This window comes from Schistocerca nitens, chromosome 2 (assembly GCF_023898315.1).
Source record: "Schistocerca nitens isolate TAMUIC-IGC-003100 chromosome 2, iqSchNite1.1, whole genome shotgun sequence".
Taxonomy (NCBI): Eukaryota; Metazoa; Arthropoda; class Insecta; order Orthoptera; family Acrididae; genus Schistocerca; species Schistocerca nitens.
The window spans coordinates 498,798,770-498,820,430 of NC_064615.1; the positions used below are offsets into that span (position 1 = coordinate 498,798,770).

Below are 21,661 nucleotides of genomic sequence, written 5' to 3' on the forward strand. Positions count from 1 at the left end.
AAACGCATAGAGCTTTTCCGAAAATGTATGCCTATTGTGATTTGCGAAATCCTTTATACATGGTAAGGTACCCTGAACTGCTTTGCGCCTCGACGCTTCGAGCTGCAGAGACAGAGGCAGGCCCCATTTTGTAGCGGTGAGACGTTGCTAATGTAGCAATGTCGAAAAATGTAGGTGCAAATTTTTTGAGTATCACAGAATTTACATTTGCACTACAAAATGAAGCTTTGAGCGGGAGTCGAACCGTCATCTCATACCCGTTCGTCTTACGAAGCTCGAACGTTAACCACTTGTTTTAATTATTATTACATAAGAACATTTTAATACATACATAATAAGTAAGCACTGATTGACCAACGCACATATACATCAGTTCATAATAGACGCGTGAAACTTCTCTTGTGATTTTCTCGGCATTTCCAGAATAGTGGACGTTACTACTTGCACATCATGTTGTTTTAATGGCCTACTAAAGGTGCACAAAGTTTTAAGTAAATCCGAGATCCCAACGTCGATGGCCTTCCCTTGTTAGTCATCGACATATCCGTAACAGTTTTTTCCTAATAATTGTTTTCAGCCTTCCAGTTTAACGACTCTCGTCTACACCATTAAGAAACTCATTTACAATGTCACATGCTTAGACAATACTCCGTGGGACAAGATAGGTTCAAGGGCGACGGCGGAAAGCGAATACATATTGTATGAGTTGGCGATGTCTGCCTGCAGCGGGCCAAGTAACACGTTCAATTAGTGACATATGGGAGTAGCGCGAATGCCTTGTGTTATAAAAAGTTACCAGCAAACATTGCATAGTGAGGACGGCTGGGCTGGAAACCCGAGTTATTGCAACACGACTAAATGACGACGTCCCGACGGTAAGCTACTTAAAAAACTGCTGGTAATAGTAATACGTTCCTATAGCTCACATGTCATCCATCATGTTTTTTTTCGAAAAAATTGGTTTCTTTTTGTAGCCAAAGCTTGAAACTAAATCTATAGAATCTCCGTAATACTGAAATCTGTGGTAGATTACTTTAATACCAAATGAGTAAACTGCAGTTACATCGTGTACCGCCGCGCGGGATTAGCCGAGCGGTCTCGGGCGCGGCAGTTATAGATGTGCGGCTGGTACCGGCGGAGGTTCGAGTCCTCCCTCGGGCATGGGTGTGTGTGTTTGTTCTTAGGATAATTTACGTTAAGTAGTATGTAAGCTTAGGGACTGATGACCTTAGCAGTTAAGTCCCATAAGATTTCACACACATTTGAACATTTGAACATCGCGTACCAATCAGTATATAGCAGTATAGCGCGAATGTGATCACAACAGATGGAGAAATAACAACTGTAGATGTAAATGATAGTAACACAAATCGACATTAGATAAAATATGATGCAGGTATCGGCACTAGATTCAAATATGATGTAGGCGTATAGTAGTGGCATATAATGAACTTTTCGTTAAGTTAAGCAGTTACAAAAGAACAAAATGTCTTTTTTAAAATATGAAATTATCATTTCGGCGAAAGGTCTCAGCCGCCCCAAGGGCTCCTTTTTAGTTAACAATAGAATTAACTTTGTAAGCCGTTCTTAAGTTTGTGAACTACATACACACTCTTTTTTATCCTTTTAATGGCTGAAAAGCTTCTCACAACTGAGGTACTGGATACAGGATAGTCAAAATAAGTTCAAAAAGTTTTACAATTTCCCAATATCCCGTCTGAAGTCCATATAACAATAAATCGTCAGCACTTTTGTGAGGCATTTCTCCGTAAATATACACAAACACAAGCTCTGATCTTAAAGAGGAAAAAACAGAAAAATGATTCATAGCGATCTGTTTCTGTAGCGTAGACTTTCTGAGTAACACTGTTCATATTGATCAAAATTATATACATTTAAAAGTTCCAAAAACAGCAGAATCCAAGTTAACCTATTGTATAACGATCCCATTACTCCGTACAAAAATTTAGAGTACATTCTTACAATATCTGTTTTCCTGTTGACTTCAGCTTCATGCCTATAGGACGTTTAGTTATTGGTTCATCCATGTGTCGGCCATGACTCCTCCCCATATTCTTGGAATTCCGTCATGTTTGGTTTTCAGCATTTCCTGGAATTCATTAAATTTTGTTACTCGTTAGCCAATGTCGTAAACTCTGGCTTGCTATATACCAAACCAGCGAACCTGGCAATGCCTCACAATTCCTAAATATGTATGTGAATTGGACATGAGTCCTAATCGGGAGTATCCCTGGAAATTGTACCGGGACGCAAATTCCGGCTCCTTGTAGCGACTTTGCCCGCTTTCATGCTATGGAACTCGAAGTTATAATAAATCATGTAGAATATGAGTTGTTTTTACCGTTTTTGTTTGTTATTTTATTTCATTGTTTTGCAAATTGTGCAGAATACAATTACAAAACTTCAGAATATGCAACATATTTTTTTGTTGCTGGATACTTTGTAGTAAGAATATGAACTAGTTTTCTGTATTACTAATTGGTGAAAGGGCTGTGTGCAAACTGGACATGCGAAAAACGCTCTGATCGTAAATAAATTCCAACGTATTTTAATGTCTGACTTTGAGCTTTGTGTGCTGTTACTGCGAACGAACCGGGCGGTGTGGCCGTGCGGTTCTAGGCGCTTCAGTCTGGGACCGCGTGACCGCTACGGTGGCAGGTTCGAATCCTGCCTCGGGCATGGGTGTGTGTGATGTGCTTAGGTTAGTTAGGTTTAAGTAGTTCTAAGTTCTAGGGGACTGATGACCACAGATGTTAAGTCCCATAGTGCTCAGAGCCATTTGAACCATTTGAACTGCGAACGAAACCTTGGGAATCGAAGTCGCTTAAAATGAATGGTTAAATGGATTGGGATCATTGGTATACTGGCTATGAGAGAGACACCTCTAGTTGCTGGATCTGTGAGGAGAACATCTCCAATGACAGTATTTCGCATAGTTTTAATCTGTGGACGGGTAGCATTGCAGCATTACAAAGTTTCGGACGATTCAAACTGCGTAGGCCAAGTAGTATTCTAATCATTAATGTGATAAACCATAAGTACGTCTTTCGTAATACGCAAGTGTTCTGTTAAAACCAACGGTTGAGAAGGAGACAAAATGGCATGTTGCTGTGCATTCAATTTTTGTGCCGGCCGGCGTGACCGTGCGGTTCTGGGCGCTACAGTCTGGAACCGAGCGACCTTTACGGTCGCAGGTTCGAATCCTGCCTCGGGCATGGATGTGTGTGATGTCCTTAGGTTAGTTAGGTTTAATTAGTTCTAAGTTCTAGGCGACTGATGACCTCAGAAGCTAAGTCGCATAGTGCTCAGAGCCATCAATTTTTGTTTCAAATTATTATTTCTCAAAAATTTGCCTTACGGTTCAAATGTTCTTTTATCATGGCTAAGTCCAACTACACGAAAGAAAAAGAATTCACAGCACATAAGCATTTTCTTACTCGCAGTTAATTTTGACAGAAAACCACTATAATCTTCTTGAAAGAAATATATCTACAATCGTCCGAATTTTTAACACAGTATCGTGTAAAAATTTGAAGTAAATTGGTCAATAACTGTCCGAATTTTTAACACAGTATCGTGTAAAAATTTGAAGTAAATTGGTCAATAACTTTCCGAAAGTTTTCCTAATAACATTTCCCCTTAGTACTATTAGTATATATAAGGTGTCAATGAGAAGAAAAATATCTGCAACGAAATTATTTGCATCATGATTTTAAATCACCGAGCAGCAGTAGAGGCTTCTTTATCCCACTTATCTGGATCTGTTATTTTGTTGAAAAGTGAAACAAAGTGACTGTGATTAAGGCTTTCACCAAACTACATGTAGTAAGCACATGTTTCCCAAGATTGAAGAAATACTCACAAAGGGACCGGGAAAATTCCAGGAACGAATGATACAAATCAAATTGACTATATATGGGTATCCAAAAGATGGGCAAGGAACGTTGAAAATGTATGCGTGCATCAGGGAGCCAACGTAGACCTCTATCTTGAAACTGCAGTAGTGAGGTGGCGGGGTGCTATGGCGTATAACGGGAAAACTACGAGTATGAGAATGCTGAAATGGAATGCAGGAAAACTGGAAGACAGAGGAAAATCTAAGTAAATTGAAACAGACATTACAGGTATTGTGGCACGTTAATGACATAGTGGGCGTGTAAGAGGGCGTGCTGAAAAGCGGTGCCTCGGAGTTTTTTATGTAAAAACTCTTAAAGCTTTTTAAATGATACAAACGTTATTAACGTTCTACATCTTTGTTCTTCATGTCTGCCTATTTATTTATCGACGTAGTCACCCTGGCGATGAACACATTTCTCCCAACGAGAGTCAAGTTTGTTGGAACCATCATTGCAGAATGTCTGACTTTGTTGACGGAGCCACAACCTCACCCTGCTTGCATCGTTTCATCACTATTAAAGTGAAGTCCTCGAAGGTATTCTTTAATTTTTGGAAACATGAAAATCGAATGGGGCCAAATCGAGACTCTGTGACTGACAGTGGTGCCAAGACTCATGTGTGGTCTGTCATTGTCATGCTCAAGGAGAGGGTGCTCGATGTGTGGACAAACTCTTCGAAATCGAAACTCGATTACAGCATGCTGTTTCTCACGCACCGACATAATTATGTTACGTGCAGTCATGTTACACGCTGCAATTTGGAGCCCTCTAGCAGCAGAGGATTACAACTTGTGTGAACGAAGCGGAAAAGTCGATTGAGTAATATCCATAACGTGCAGTACATCAAGCAATATTGAGAACAGAATAAAGAAAATGATGGCATTAGTTTTCAGAACGCTCTCATATTAAGAATTATAAGGTAACTGTGGCAAAGGCTATCATAGGGGGATATAGAACACCTAGAAATGGGGAGTGTGTGATAATGAATATAGACAGGTGTGCAACAGAAGAGCCGCGCGGGATTAGACGAGTGGTCTAAGACGCAGCAGTCGTGGACTGTGCGGCTGGTCCCGGAGGAGGTTCGAGTCCTCCCTCGGGCATGGGTGTATGTGTTTGTCCTTAAGATAATTTAGGCTAAGTAGTGTGTAAGCTTAGGGACTGATGACCTTAACAGTTAAGTCCCATAGGATTTCACACACATTTGAACTTTTTTTTTTTTTTTTTTTTTTTTTTTTTTTTTTTTTTTGCAACAGAAGAGCCGCGCGGAGTGGCCGCGCGGTTAGAGGCGCCATGTCACTGACTGCGCGGTTCTTCCCGCCGGAGGTTCGAGTCCTCCCTCGGGCATGGGTGTGTGTGTGTTGTTCTTAGCATGGGTTAGTTCAAGTTAGTTTACGTAGTGTGTAAGCCTAGGGACCGATGACCTCTGCAGTTTGGTCCCTTAAGAACTCACACACAATTGAACATTTTCTGCAACAAAAGAAAGAAACAAGACTAAAATGTCTCCAACGAAATGAGAGAATTAAACAAGCTAGGTATAACGAAACGAAGATAGAAACGCAAGTGCATCCAGAAGAAAGAAAACAGAAGCTTAAAAGGAGAGAGCATTACAATAGAAATGAGAGTAAAAAGCTTTATAAGAAGTTAAGAGAAGGAACACTATGGCATAAACCTAAAATAATTGGCTTCAAGGGTAGAGATGGAAATCTGCTGATAGACAAGGCGAAAATGATGGACAGATGGAGAGGGTATTTTAAAGACGTACTGCAGGATGTTCGCACTGATGGGGATCAATCTATATACCATACAGTGGAACGAAAAAAGAAGAGTCTACTCTTGCAGAAGTGCACAGGGTGGTAAGCTGTCAAAAAATCAAAATCTCTAGAAAATGACGGAATAATTGTTGAGCGTCTAGGGAGAGGGGGCATTACTTTACACAAACGGATAAATAAACTTATCTGTTTAATTTTGAATCAAGAATGAATTCCAGAAGAAAGGACAATAGGTGTTATTCATCCTTTCTTTCAGGAGTGCTAGTTCTGCAAGGTTCGCAGGAGAGATTTTGTAAAGTTTGGAAAGTAGGAAATGAGGTACTGGCAGAAGTAAAGCTATGAGGAGGGGGCGTGAGCTGTGCTTGGGTAGCTCAGATTATAGAGCACTTGCCCACGAAAGGCAAAGGTCCCGAGTTCGAGTCTCAGTCCGGCACACAGTTTTAATCTGCCAGGAAGTTTCATATCAACGCACAATCCGCTTCAGAGCGAAAATCTCATTCTGAGAACTTGAAGGTGGTTTGATGAACCCTCTTACAAGCACTTAATCGTGAGTTGGAGATTAATATGTAGATATAGATGAAGAAACCTAAAACTCTTTTTGAAAGACACGAGAAATTATCTTCTTGACGACGCACTTCGATTTGCGAAGGAGACGAATGAAATGAATATTCCTATAGATAAAAGTAGATATATTAGAAAGAAGAAAATGATGCTTGGAAAGAATAGTACAAAAGGGACTCAGCTCCAGGAACTGAGAAGACCAATGTTAAAGAGCATCTACAGATTTCTATAAGAAATCGATACACGTTGCAAAACAATGGAACTTATATCAGATCGTTTTGCTGTTTGATAACCCAGCAATCTGGTTAAAACCTGAGGAACAGAACTTCCCAAGATTGAAAAAAGTTTACTTGACTGTTATGATGAGATTTCTGCAAGCTACGGAATTTCCAAAAGAATATCTCTTTGTTGGACATCTTTAAGATACTTACAGTTCGTTGTTTTGATATGAATTTTCCAAATGTTTTCCAAACCTTATTTGGGCATTAAGATTGTTCTTAATTTCATATTTTTCACTAGCGTCCTGTGAGAGGAGTTCTTCAAAACTCAAATTAATAAAGAGTTATTTAAGGTCCAATAATTTCCATTCATAAAAAGTGTTTACAAAATAGTTAACATGATAATTTATTTACTGATTTTGTTAACTGAAAATAATGTAGCTACAGGTATCGATTCAGATGCAGCAATTTCAAAATTTGCAGCGGAAAAAGTTGGAAGCAAGAGATTCTAAGCTGCGTGTTCAGCTCACCTATCACTAAGAACTCTGTATGCCCATCTTTTTAGAGATGATTGCGGGACATGGCTGTTCAATAGAGGATGTCAAATTAAACACTTTTCAGCCGTCAGCTTTCCATCCTTATTTTATTTGGCAACCAGTTTCAGCGTTTTACTACGTCATCTTCAGGCCCCTGACCGATGTGTAGGAAGTATCTACCTCGGTTACGATCAAAACAGGGGTCAGCAATACTGGTATTATCAGATTAATGCTACAGTGAATCGGCAGATGATGGTGGAAGTGATCACTAAATCTACTAATACCAGTATTGCTGGCCCCTGTTTTGATCACAACCGAGGTAGTTACTTCCTACACGTTGGTCAGGGGCCTGAAGATGACGTAGTAAAATGCTGAAACTGGTTGCCAAATAAAATAAGGTTGGAAACTTGATGGCTGAAAGATGTTGGATTTGACATCCTCTATCACTAAGAAGATCTTAGTTTATCTGTTCCGCTCATTAATAATCGGCTGAAGTATGGTAGGTATAAAGTGAAGAAAAAGTGTTTACAAAATAGTTAACATTATAATTTATTTACTGAACCAGTTATATCGAAAAACTTCATCAAAAAAAAATAATTTGAAGTTTTTGCGGGGTTGGTGGAAGTGGAACAAGTTGAAATTCTACACGGGGTGGCTGCCACTGCATCAGAGGGGCCACAGAGATCATACTGTGCAACAATAACTCGAACCAGAACAGTGATTGTAATTTAGTACTGCATGACATGGGTTCTCAAGATACAGAGACGAGAAAAAAATTCAGTAAATTTTTATGTTTCAATCAATGGTTCCAATGGGTACCACATGCTTCATAGACATCGATGCGATCTCTCGCCACACGACGATATTCCGACAAACGTGATGGGAAGCTCGAGTTTTTCTTCGAATCTGATCTGGGAAGAGTATTTAAACAAGGATGATATCACGAGAAAGCGTGTTTACGTATTATTGTATTTTCGAGACAAATATAATTACGTATCTGGAACGGAACATCTTTCTCAGTGACAACCCACATGTATTCTGAAACCATCAATCATATGATGATATCCTGAAAGCCATCCCTAGAGGTGCCTGGGATAATTTAGTGTATTATACTTAGAAAACTTTAAATTTAGAACCATGTGGTGCCCACTGAAGAAACTACATACATGTGCGATATCTAGCCAGATCTACAAATAGACTGCATGCTTTTTTACAGAGATTACAGTCTTAGACAGAGAATCTTCTGCAGATGTACGATATGCCCAATGTTGGGGTGTAACTAGGCTGGTGCAACCACAGCATTGCGCTGAGACTAACAAGGAGCCTGAACAAAGGAAACGAAAAAAGGGAAAAATAATAGCGCAGAAATCAGCAAATCGGCGAGTCAGATGAAGTGTTCCCTTGCATCAAAATAATCAATTGATTTTGGAAATCATCCTAATCATTTGGCAAACTTCAGTTAGCAGGCAGTCTACACTATGTGATCAAAAGTATCCGGACAGCTGGCTGAAAATGACTTACAAGTGCGTAGCGCCCTCCATCGGTAATTCTGGAATTCAGTATGGTATTGGCCCACCCTTAGCCTTGATGACAGCTTCCACTCTCGCAGGCAAACGTTCAATCATGTGCTAGAAGGTTTCTTGGGGAATGACAGCCCATTCTTCATGGAGTGCTGTATTGAGGAGAGGTATCGATGTCGGTCGGTGAGGCCTGGCACGAAGTCGGCGTTCCAAGACATCCCAGAGGTGTTCAGTAGGATTCAGGTTAGGGCTCTGTGCAGGTCAGTCCATTACAAGGATGTTATTGTCGTGTAAACACTTCGCCACAGGTCGTGCATTATGAACAGGTTCTCGATCTTGTTGAAAGATGCAATCGCCATCCCCGAATTGCTCTTTAACAGTGGGAAGCAAGAAGGTGCTTAAAACATCAATGTAGGCCTGTGCTGTGATAGTGCCAAGCATAACAACAAGGGCTGCAAACCCCCTCCATGAAAAACATGACCACACCATAACACCACTGCCTTCGAATATTACTGTTGGCACTACACACGCTGGCGGTTGACGTTCACCGGGCATTCGCCATACCCATACCCTGTCAATCGGTTCGCCACATTGTGTACCGTGATTCGTCACTCCACACAACGTTTTTCCACTGTTCAATCGTCCAATGTTTACGCTCCTTACACCAAGCGAATCGTCGTCTGGCATTTACAGGCGTAATGTGTGACTCATGAGCAACCACTCGACCATGAAATCCAAGTTTTCTCACCTCCCGCCTAATTGCCGTAGTACTTGCAGTGGATCCTATTGCAGTTTGGAATTCCTGTGTGATGGTCTGGATAGATGTCTGCTTATTACACATTAAGACCCTCTTCAACTGTCGGCGGTCTCTGTCAGTCAACAGACGAGGTCGGACTGTACACTTTTGTGCTGTACGTGTCACTTCACGTTTCCACTTCACTATCACATCGGAAACAATGGACCTAGGGATGTTTAGGAGTGTGGAAATCTCGTGTACAGACGTATGACACAAATGACACCCAAACACCTGACCACGTTCGAAGTCCATGAGTTCTGCGGAGCGCCCCATTCTGCTCTCTCACGATGTAATGACTACTGAGGTCTCTGATATGGAGTACCCGGCAGTAGATGGCAGCACAATACACCTAATATGAATAACGTAAGGGTTTGGGGGTGTCCGGCTACTTTTGATCACATAGTGTATATACTTGTGATTGGAATCAGACGTCAAACGCAGGGTTAAAGACCACAGGGACGTTACATGTAATAGAATGTCTAATGCTTGAAATTTATTGACTCATTCAATGAAAATACACTTTGCACACAATACTGAAAGTCAGGATTGACAGATAATTGAAACAAGTGAATGCCAGTCCAAAGCCATACACAGTCTTTCTAATTCTATTGAAACAGTCGTCTCAGAGTGAACGACTAACGCTTGTTGTGTTAGACGAGGAGGAACAAAACGGTGTAAGAAGCTATGTATACGCTGATCCTCACAGCTACAAATTACTTATCACTGGAATGAAACAAATCATTAAACAATTTATAACTATAGCGTCAGGTCCATTACATACAGTGTCATTTGATCGCGAAAGCTGGCAGCGAGGCAATTAAAGGCAATTCACATTGGCCATCACAGGGCACCATCATGTTAATCTGTTGTTCGCCGTCTGTTTCATCCATTTGGAACAGACAAGCTCTTAGTCCTGTAGAAGATGCATCAGCAGCAATGTAAAAATCTTTCTCCATGTCGGGGTGAAACAGAATACCTGAGTTGGCTAACGCTCGCTTGATTCTATTGAACTCTCTCTCGCAGGCGGAATTCCACTGCCAAACTATATTTTTCTTGAGCAGATTCAACAACACGACACTCATTCCGTGACTTATTGGCTACAAAACACCGGATGGAAGATATGGCGCCCAAGAATATATTAATGGCCTCTTAGTTCTAGGCGATGGAATATTCTTTAAGGCTTGTATTTTCTTTCCATCTGGCACAATGCCAAGAGGTGAAATGACATATTCAAGAAATTTTATCTATTCTCTACCGAATTTTGACTTGCTTAGCATGGCAGTGACTCCAGCCTGTTCGAATTTCCTCAATATTCTATTTATTATCTCCATATGCTCTTCCCATGTGGGAGTCGCAATCAAAATATCATCCACATATACGGTGACTCTAGCAAACAACTCTGGACCTAACACCGAATCAAGAGCTGCTATGAATACTCCAGCACTCGTATTTAAACCGAATGGAAGTACTTCAAACTGGTAACTCCGACCAGCGAAAATGAAAGCTGTATACTTTCTCGACTGTTCTGTCAAGGGGATTTGCCAACATGAAAATCGCAAATCAATGAAGGAAAGATACTTCATTCCAAAGAACTTTTGCAACTGTTCCTCCAAATTCTCTGGCCTACTCCTTATTGAAACATTAATGTCACAAGCATCTAACACCAGACGTATTTTTCCACTATTTTTGGTAACTGCTAGTTAACAGGCTACTGTAAAGTGACATTGACGGCTCAATTATTCCCCATTCTAGCATCTTATGTATCTCTAGTTTCACTGCCTCCTTCTTCGACCATGGAACGGAGTTAAGTAGAGTTACAAAATATTTTGTGTGGTATCACATCAATATTATACGTATAACCTCTGATGACCCCTGGTCTCTCCAAGAATACCTCTATAAGTTCATTCAATAGCTGAGATAATTGTAATTTTTGCTCTGGTGTCAGATATAAGGATTCCTCTACTTCATCTTTTATTGACTAACAGGACTCTGTGGTACTAACATTCTCTTCACCGTGACGATTATAATCTCGCCCCCCAAAACACTGCTGTATATGCAGTATTTTTGGCAGGTTACATTTCACTTGAACATTCTGACAATACTTGCCATGTATAGCTTTAGTGCGCAGCAATTCCAGTTTCACTCTTACTTCACCACTCTCTAAACTGCAAATACCTTGAGAGAGGCCTATACAGGCAATCCTTTCTCTCAAAAACTCCCAACCCAGAATACAGGCGACTCTCAATTTCTTTACAACTTGGAACGTGCAATTGAATGCTCCATTTCCCATAAATACGTCCACCTGTACTTGGCTCTTCACCTGCACTTGGGCACCAATGGCACCCGACACTTTGCAATTCTGAACTGGCACTTTATGCAGTTGGTACAATTTCCTATGGAAATCATAACTCATCACATTAACCGTAGCTTCTGCATCAGTCATGATATCGACAGGCATACGAAGAACTTTAGCTTGAACCACAGCCTGTATCAACTCATTATCTACTTGTTTACATCTCTTATTCTCAGATAAAGGTTTCTCCTTCATTCCAAGATCATCGTTATATCTTAACATATTTACCACATCATGTTACTCTCTTGTGAGCTCTCCCTCCGTCCCACGTCCGACAACGGAGAGCTAATTGCGGCCGTCTTTAGTTTGTCGAATCCGCTGATGTAGGACGATTGCCATTCGTCACACCAACTATTCTCACACTTTGATTCTCATTCTGCCAAGCCTGGTTGTTTGAAGTACGTGCTTGACCATGTTCGTTCCTGTTATTGCTCTTGTTCGAGTATCTTCCTGTATTATTCTGATTATCCTGTCTCGGACACCATGGCATTGCAGACCTATTCTTCCCCTGTGGCCCTGCGTCTCGCACCGGCTGTTGATTGCCACCTCCTGCGCCAAACCTTTCCTCACATCTTCATTTTCTCCTGTATTGAGGTGAACTGTTTGCTAAACACTACCACGCGGTACGAACCGTGTACGAGGTGTGGCTAGAAAAACACCGGACTAGTACTGGTGAAACAATAAAACGAATGCAATAAGGCTGAGAGTCGCGTGGCCTGTCACGTGACTCTCGCTCCGCCTACTGCTCGAGTTTCATCTGCCTCCTGCACTCAGTCTGCCCGTGGCGTCTGTTTTAAGTAGTTGACGTTTTGTCTGTGCGTCGGAAAATGTTGAGTGTACAGAAAGAACAGCGTGTTAACATCAAATTTTGTTTCAAACTAGGAAAATCTGCAAGTGAAACGTTTGTAATGTTACAACAAGTGTACGGCGATGATTGTTTATCGCGAACACAAGTGTTTGAGTGGCTTAAACGATTTAAAGATGGCCGCGAAGACACCAGTGATGAGACTCGCACTGGCAGACCATTGTCAGCAAAAACTGATGCAAACATTGAAAAAATCGGTAAACTTGTTCGACAAGATCGCCGTTTAACAATCAGAGCAGTGTCTGAGTTAACAGGAGTTGACAAGGAAAGTGTTAGGCAGATTCTTCATGAAAGTTTCAACATGAACAAAGTGTGTTCAAAAATGGTTCCAAAGTGTCTCACAATTGAACAGAAGGAACGCCGAAGAATGATTTATTCTGACATCCTGGAAAACATTGAAAGTGATCCCACCTTCTTACAAAATGTTATTACTTGCGATGAATCGTGGTTTTTTACTTACGATCCCGAAACTAAACGCCAATCGATGCATTGGAAAACTCCTGGTTCTCCACGACAAAAAAAAGCACGAATGTCAAAATCGAAATTCAAGGCAATGATGATTGTTTTTTTTTTTTTGACATCAAAGGGATTGTGCACATTGATTGGGTACCAGAGGGACGAACAGTGAATCAGCATTACTACATTAGCGTCCTGGCTACCCTACGTGAGCGAGTACGGAGAAAACGGAACGATTTGTGGAGAAAAAAGTCATGGATCCTTCACCAAGACAATGCCCCAGCTCACAGTGCGTTGTCAGTGAAGACGTTTTTGGCAAAACACAACATTCCCATCTTAGATCATCCACCCTACTCACCTGATTTGGCCCCCTGTGACTTTTTTCTTTTCCCTAAAGTCAAGTCAGCTTTGAAAGGAACTAGATTTGAGACTTTTGAAGCAGTAAAAGAAAAAGCGACGGAAGTAATGTATGGACTTACCGAAAATGATCTGCAGCATTGCTATGAACAGTGGAAAATTCGTATGGAGCGGTGTAGAGACCGAGGAGGAGAGTACATTGAAGGAGATAACATGAAATTGTAAATAAATGTTTTTTCCAGCATCAGTCCGGTTTTTTCCTAGCCGCACCTCGTATACTGACAAATTACACGACACACGAAAGCAAGAGATATTTTCAGAAACCCCTTCCCTTCGTTTTTATTGTCATCTTTATTCTTATTCAAATCTGTGGTGGGTTCCAGGTCTTCCGTTTCCCTTTACATCGAAAATAATAATCCTCGTACACATGAAACAGATTACACATAAACCATTAATTTTCTTATATTAATAATATATTTTCTCCACATACATAAATTTTCTAGAACATCGAGCCCCACGTTGGGCACCAGTTATCGTGTAACTTTTTGAAAATGCTGTTAATTCATACAACGATAACTGTGCCGTTATTCCTATTGTATGAAGTGGTTTTGAAAATACTCTTTTATGTTTGTTAAAAGTCACGGCTAAATTTTCTCAGGGCGCTATCGCCAGAAATATCATACGTATCCCAACGTGAAGACATCCGTGTTACTCATTATGAATTAAAAATCTTTCTTTAATATTACGCGTTAGTCCATTAAAAACAATGCTTAATTATTTTTTTCTGTGAGGCTTGATGCTCCAGGATATCTGCCTAAGTGCAATGGCAGCTCAAGCATTTATAGAAATTCCTGTTTATAAAAAAAACTGTACCTCTGGACTAATACGAATTGGGAAATATTACAAGACGCCGTTTTCCATTTATTGAGATTATTCTTTTTAACACTTTTAGCATGAAATTACTATTAAAAGAGCTTATATCATTTTTATCATTAATGGCGTTGCTACAACAATGCGCCTACAAAACATGGCCAGGGCAACATTTAATTATTACGTAACTGAATCATATTCAGGAAAGGTACTCGCTACTGACAAAAACACATTGAATAACCAGTAGTTTCATACACATTCAAACAAATTCCATTATTGCTACAGATAATTGTACGACTTACAGACCGTGAACAATAAGCGTCCGTCGGCTAGAACATCAGAATCCAGAAGACAACGAAATAAAAACTGCTCATTCTTATCGATAACCTACTTTACTCCCTTTTTACCGGAGGCTATGCTGTAATGTCACGCCACCGTCACGTCAAGGAATATTCACAATGTCCCACATGTCATCGCACGTCACGTGAATTCAAGTCACGTGATCTCCACTCGCATAGCTGTGCTCAGCTGATTTTTCACGGGAATTGCGATTTTCACAAGACGATTTTCAACTGTTTTTTATGCACGAAGTGCACATACACTACGTTTACATGCGACGCATCTTCCGAAAAACAAAAACCGAACTTCGAAACCCGTTTATCACCGACGTATTTACATGTTAAGGTCTGAAGCGTATTAGCTAACCCAGTTAAATATAGCGCCCCGAAAAAAAGCTGTTACTGTTTCTGATTTAGTCAGCACAATCGCTATTTCTCTTCAATTAGACGAGGTGTAAACAGCTTTAGTCTAATATTTCTACTTATCCTTCACTGTACAAAAAACCACTCCGTCCATATTAGCCGAAAATTTTTAAATACAAGACGAAACCTGACAGACCAAACACGTTTCAAAAGCGGTTGCATTTACATGGGCGCGAAAATCGATTGCGGAATTGAAAAACCGACAACTAAAAATGGATTTCCAAAATCGATTTTGAAGTGTTTATACGACCACTCAGAACCGGTATTGGGAAGTCGATTTTGCGAAATTCGGTTTTGGGACCCCATGTAAATGGGGTGACACACAACGCCTTAGCTTATATATGTGAATGCTGTAGTCTACATCTGTGCGAAAATGACATTTATTGGAATCTAATGATTTGCAGCTTAGAGGGAAGGCTTCTATATTAGAGGAGGGAGACAGAAACGCAAAACAACGCAAAAAAAGTGTGAGTCCGAAAAATGTCATTACGTGGTACAGAAGGGGAATTTCACACACTATACAAGGAGCTTGAGAAAGAGGAATCTTCATTTTATATCTTAGAAAGTCGAAGCACCAGCTTTTTTTTATTTGTTACTGAACCCAGAATTACAAAAAGGAATACTGTCTTATTAGCTGCCATCACATCTCGTGAAAACTGGTTTGTTAAGGTTAAGTTAAGCTGCCAGTCTAGGGCAAATTTTTGTACAATAGTAATATCTCCCTCAATATATTTCCCTTCAAGATTTATAGGTTTTCTTTACATCTTGTAATAGGCTTTTAATAATGTCTTATTTGTGCTGGAGTTAGCTAGTGAAAAGACATAAATATCAATCACTGGTACCTGCAAAACTGTTTCACACAATGCAGGGAGCCACTTAACAATAAATAAACCTGCCATAAATGAATACTTAAACATTCAACTCTAATACATTACTGTACTTATCGCAAATAATGCATTTTGTCACTAATGCAGTATCCAAAGGTTTCAGTTCACTTCATTATCACAAATGCCTGACAACATACAAATAAATTCCACCCATTAAACAACCTGATTCTACCCACAGTACTTTTTTCACTTCAAGTTGCAGTCACATTGCAATCCATTTCATTGTAAAATATTAAACACGGTATCGGTATGTATAAAAATCCACTTTATAAATATAGTAGAGGGCAAGTAATTTAGTACTCTCATGTCATGCTATTTAGATTGCCGTCTCGCTGCTTCAGTTAATCTTTCGTCATTTATTATAAGTTTTAAGAAAAGAAATAACGAAACGAAACAATTTATAAGAAATAATGAACAACATGCAACTAATAACCACATAAACCACAATGAAACGAAGTATTGAGATCTGTACATGCCCGTGTATCAGGAGGAAATGATCTCTGAGGTCACATGATCACCAATGACGTCAGCTGTCAAATTTTTCTTCCTGAGAAACCTTGACGATGCCATGGCACGAGGTGACATGGCGGGATGGTCAGGTGGATGACATCATTTGAAATTCATTGCAGAATGTTTTGACAGGATGTGCCATGACATGACGTGATCGCCAGTGTGAATCGGCCTTTAACAGCTCGAATCCCAGTGACCTCTACCAACACGGTTCTTAGGTAGGCCGGTGTTTGAGCGCGACTTGAACTGCTTGAACAGAGTCCATTTCGGGAAAACTCTGGTTCTGTTCAATCTTTCGATCAGCACATACTCGAACGACTTTTGTTGGTACTACCGCAACTGCCTTTCTTAGCGCTATTAATGCACTATGGATTTTCATAATAAAAATTATTGTGAAATACGGTCTTATCTTCTACAGTGCACGTCACATGTAATAATGGCAACTAATACATAAATAAAAGACCGCAATGATGAGTCTGTCAAATTCTCGAACCTTCGCTCGTCCCGCTACCTAATGACGTCTGGTGGTACCAAATCTCTAAGACAGATCTTGCCGCTGTAATTTATTCTCGCAGTAGCAGTTACAGCCCTTTTACCACGATATGTTTGTTTGTTTGGCAATTAATTCTTCAATAATTTTCTTACTTTTTTTCAATTGAATGGTACCATTTTGTGTGCGAAGAGATTAAAATCTGGTAACGTTTTTACCTGCTATTTTCATACTGGTTGATTATAATTAAAGTGCAGCTACTCACTGAGGCCCAGTACCCTCTTTTATGCGTCCTCTCCCTCCATCGGCTGCCCCTCCTTTTGCTTTTCCTCTTCCTACCTTTTTTCCCCTCATCTGTCTGGGTCCTCCCCCACCCCCATCTGCCTTAGCCTGTGGTGTGTTGTCTTCATGTTTCCTCTATAGGGCTGTGTTTAAGTGAGTGTTCAGTGTTGTGCGTCCCCTTTTTTAAGTGTTGTGAACAGAAACCATACTGTCGCTAGGTGTGTTTTTTACCTTTTGCGAACAGAAACCAGACCGTCACTGAGTTTTTTAAATTGTGCCTATCTTCTTACTGTGTGTCTTCATTGACATCGACAACCCCTTGTTTTTCTATTTTAACTTCCACAACTTTCTGCCATTTTACAGTTTTTATAAGTCACCGTTTTAACGCGTGTTTTTTATTGTTTGTTACCTTCTCATTATGTTTCTTAACTCTTCTGTAGGCTGTAGAGCGGCATACTAACCCGCTATCAGCCCCCCTCCCCCCTGTGGGGGAATCGAAATTCAATAAAGGAAAATAACAGTGGCCCAGTGGGACTGGAATTATTGTATGGCTGCAAAAGTGGGTAGATATTCTAATATGTTAATGCGGAACCAATTTACGCTGAAAAAAAAAATAGTTCCAGTTTTTGCCACCAGTCGTAAATCTGGATCTTTGAATACAAGAAAGACATTCAGAAATGTTTCTATATGTAACGCAACATCGACAGAAAAGACTAAACAGATGATAAAGGTATAATATTGGTTTTATTATTAACCATCGCTTACACAATTTGTTCAGTAGGTGCACCTGAGATGTGATGAGACGCTACATCCATAAAACGACATGAGAAAACAGTTGGTTGCAGCAGTACTGTAGGAGTCTGAACACTGTGTTCCTGTATATACCAGCCTTCAGATCAGGTAGACACCGAACGTGGCCCTAGTAAACGTGATGTTTTAGGTATCACCAGAGCCAGAAGTCACATGGATTGAGAACAGGTGATCTTGCAGGTCGTGCATCTGGAAAATCGTGGAGATAACACGTTTGAGGAAGATTGCATTAAACAAATCTTTCACTGGGCAAGCGAATAAGGTGTTGCCCTGTGTTGCATAAAAACAATGGTTTCCACGTATTGCATTCGTCAGAAGCAGGAATCACATGCTGTACAAGGAGGTCTCGATAACGTGCAGACATCATGGTACACCTGACATTTCATCTGGATGTATTCTCTTCAAAGAATAACGGATCGAGAATAAAGGTGCTTGCGAATCCACACCACACAGTGACATATGGCGACTGCAATGGCTCTTCATGCGCAACACACAGTTTAACAGTACCCCAAATTCGGCAATTCTGGGTATTTGCTGCACCCTGTAGTGTAAAATGTGCCTCATTACTCTATAGAATATTGCCCAGTCACATGTCATCAGCTTCGATCCATGCTAGAAACATAAAAACTAAATTCAGAACATTGCTGCGGTTTATCAGGTTTCAGTTGCTGCACTGTCTGGTTCTTGTACGGGCACCAGTATAATACGGATCACAGTACCGTCCATGCTGTTGACAATGGGTCGGAAAATTCTCATGATACTGCTTGAGCACTACCACTACCCTGGGCACATGCTGCAAGGTCAGTTACAGCAATTTGCACCATCAAATTACACTGAATGTAACTGCAGTGTTAAGGTCTGAAGCTTTATTAAGTACTAGCTTTTACCTGCAACTTCGTCTGCGTGGATCTCAAACCTGCATGAATTTTGAGATATCCTGAAGCTTATTACCGGTGAGAAAAAATGGATACACAAAGCTGGAGGTAAAAGTGTCAAACAGGCACAATGGTAAATAATTGATATGTTTGTATGCACAGATTTATTTATTTATTTTGAGTTCTGTAGGTATATCTCTGTATATAGAACGAGTCAAATTTTTACAAATTATTGTTAGTAGTAGGGTAGTGGCGGCATCGGTGAAATTTTGGTATCAGATTGATATGTAAATTAATTAAGATTATCCATTAATCATCCCCCACCCCCGACCACCCCGCCCCCGACTTCGTCCATCCCCGCCGCCCCAAACCACCCCCACCCCGGATGACATCATGTGTTCTTCTCAGCCTCCCCTCCCCCAACCTACTCTATTGGTAGGAATTTCCAATTTTGGCGGGAATTGCTTTGTCCCAGGGCTGTGCTGACGTCTCAACCCACTCACCACCCGGGAATTGGCGGGAAATTAAAAATGATGGTTCCCTTTCTGGAACTCAAACCCTGATCCTACTGGAGGAAAGCTCAAGTGCACCCCCCAACACACTGAAACTGTCCAGATGCAGGAGAGAATGATTAGCCTTTATTTATTTTATTCAGGTACAGACACAAAGATCAGTCCTAATTACGCAATTAATCATAAAAATCGGGACTAATTACACAACTATGTGCATGGCGCTACACAAGGATGGCATAAATACGCAATACAGCTAAAAATTGACGATGCCATACAACTGGTGTTATCCTGCTGGGAAAAATTTCGCAAACAACTCGAAACTAGTGACAGACACATTTAAATATTACCCTTCACCTAAAGCTGGCGGGAAAAAAGGCTGGGGTGTAAGGTACTACCTTTATTCTTTTTGGTGGGAAATATGTTCAACTGATGAGATACTGGTGTTGGACAGAAAGGAGTTTAAAAAGTGTATTGCTTGTGACCATACAGTATCTGTTGTTGTTTGACATCAGAGTTCGCTACGGATGCCTACTCAAAAACTACTCTGTAGCCCAGGTAACCAAAACCAATACACGATACCATAACTGATGGAAAAAATGCGTCACAGTTCTAACCGCACTTCGAAATTGTCGTGAAAAAACCAGCACTTGTAATGAACGGGTCGTAATGCAGCACATGTACTGGGGAAAATCATTGTCCCAAAAGACTGCAAAGGGGGCGGCAGTTGAACGAGCCAAAACTGCCAAAAATCGAGGGCCTCTTACCCCTCCCCCCCCTTCTGCCTCCCCTCTCTCCCACCTCCCTCCCACAGTCCACCTACAGGAGGAGACAGGCTTTTTCAAATGGCCAGCTGCTCCACCAAAAGCCTCTTGGCACTTTCTGGCCGCTGGCCACACTAGGTTATCTGCCCTCTGCTGTTTTTCTGCTAGCCCTCTGCGGCCATCGGTCACCCTGAGACGATGCTTCTACGCCAACACAGTAGCGTGTATAGCCAACTCAACAATAGGAGATAAAAGGATGGCTACCTCAAGTGCAACTTCTTTGTCTAAAATATAGCGACAGAACCCCCACACTTCACCACCAGAGTACGGCTGGGTCGGCGACCACCCCCCAGTAGACACGCTCCCCCACATCACCCCCAACAGCCTGCCTTTCTACGGTGGAGAACAATTGTATTTAAGGTCAACGCAACTCTTTCTTGCAATCCGATAAATGTATTTCTCCAGAACAACAACTAAATTCTGGAGAATGGTCCAGATGGCTTTTTCAAAAGTCGGCTGTTTGCAAAACAGTAAGTCTTCTGTGTAAAGTGACCACAGCCTCACACCATAACGTCATCAGTACAATGCGCTCCGGCGAGCACGCTGCCGGCAGTCAGCTGCACACACAATAGAGCACAACGCCGGCATCCCTCAGAAAAATGAGGGCTATCCTGACCATGGGTTGTTCGTCTAAAGGGACAGCTGAGACCTCTTACAGAACTCGGCCACTTGCCGTTCTGAGCACTGGGCTGTATTTAACGTCAACGCGACTCCTAAAATAAAGCAACTATTAAGAAAAAGGAAAACACAATCATGACGATAATAAATGTCCAGTTTCCACGAAAATGGACACAGTCCATTTTCTTTTAGTTTTATAAGCAAAATCGTTATAGTTTTTATGTTCGACTGCACGATACAATTCACATCTCATTATTTTGGAACATCCAGCGAAGTGCACTGTCGCTGATCACAGATGACCACGTGTGTATTACAAACATTTCAACATGTGAAATAACTTTACATGTTACAATCTTTCACGCCATTAGCTCGTATGTCGGAAAACAAACACAATCATTTTACGTTCGACAAGAAGAAGCTATAACTCAAGAGGAAATAGCTGTTTTGTACACTATGGCAGGTCTCATTCTACCATTGCAATGCTGTATCGTACACATGTTTACAAAACAAATCGTGAGAGTCTGTTTTGTAATAGAATCTCCTATAAGTTTCTATCATGTGTCTCTTCCATTACATCGAAACCACTTACCATCTGCATGCTTACATTTGACATCTTTGATCTGTAACTCACCTCTGCCGACATGTCTGTAAAGTTTCTGACATACAACAGCAGATCCTTGCGATATATTTTTGTAAGCAATTGATCACCACTACCTGATTCACTCAATATACTCACATGTCAGGAAAAAAAACCTCTATCATTTCTAGATTTCACAACGAGCTATGATTTAAGTGGTGCCTATTTTATAATTAGGGGTTCTGAAGTATGAAATAACGTCTGTTTTTAGACATGCTATCGTGACTATAATAAAAAAAC

The 21,661-nt window shown here is 40.8% G+C and overlaps 1 protein-coding gene across 1 annotated transcript in view; it reads left to right on the top strand.

Moving 5' to 3' along the window:
• The first annotated feature begins 739 nt into the window (after positions 1–739).
• LOC126236466 (NAD-dependent protein deacylase sirtuin-5, mitochondrial-like) overlaps positions 740–21,661 on the top strand; it is a 126,132-nt gene continuing 105,210 nt past the window's right edge. The window contains exon 1 of the mRNA XM_049945787.1: positions 740–875. Within this exon, the coding sequence (XP_049801744.1) occupies positions 859–875 (17 nt within the window). The 5' untranslated portion in view covers positions 740–858. The remainder of the gene's footprint in view (positions 876–21,661) is intronic.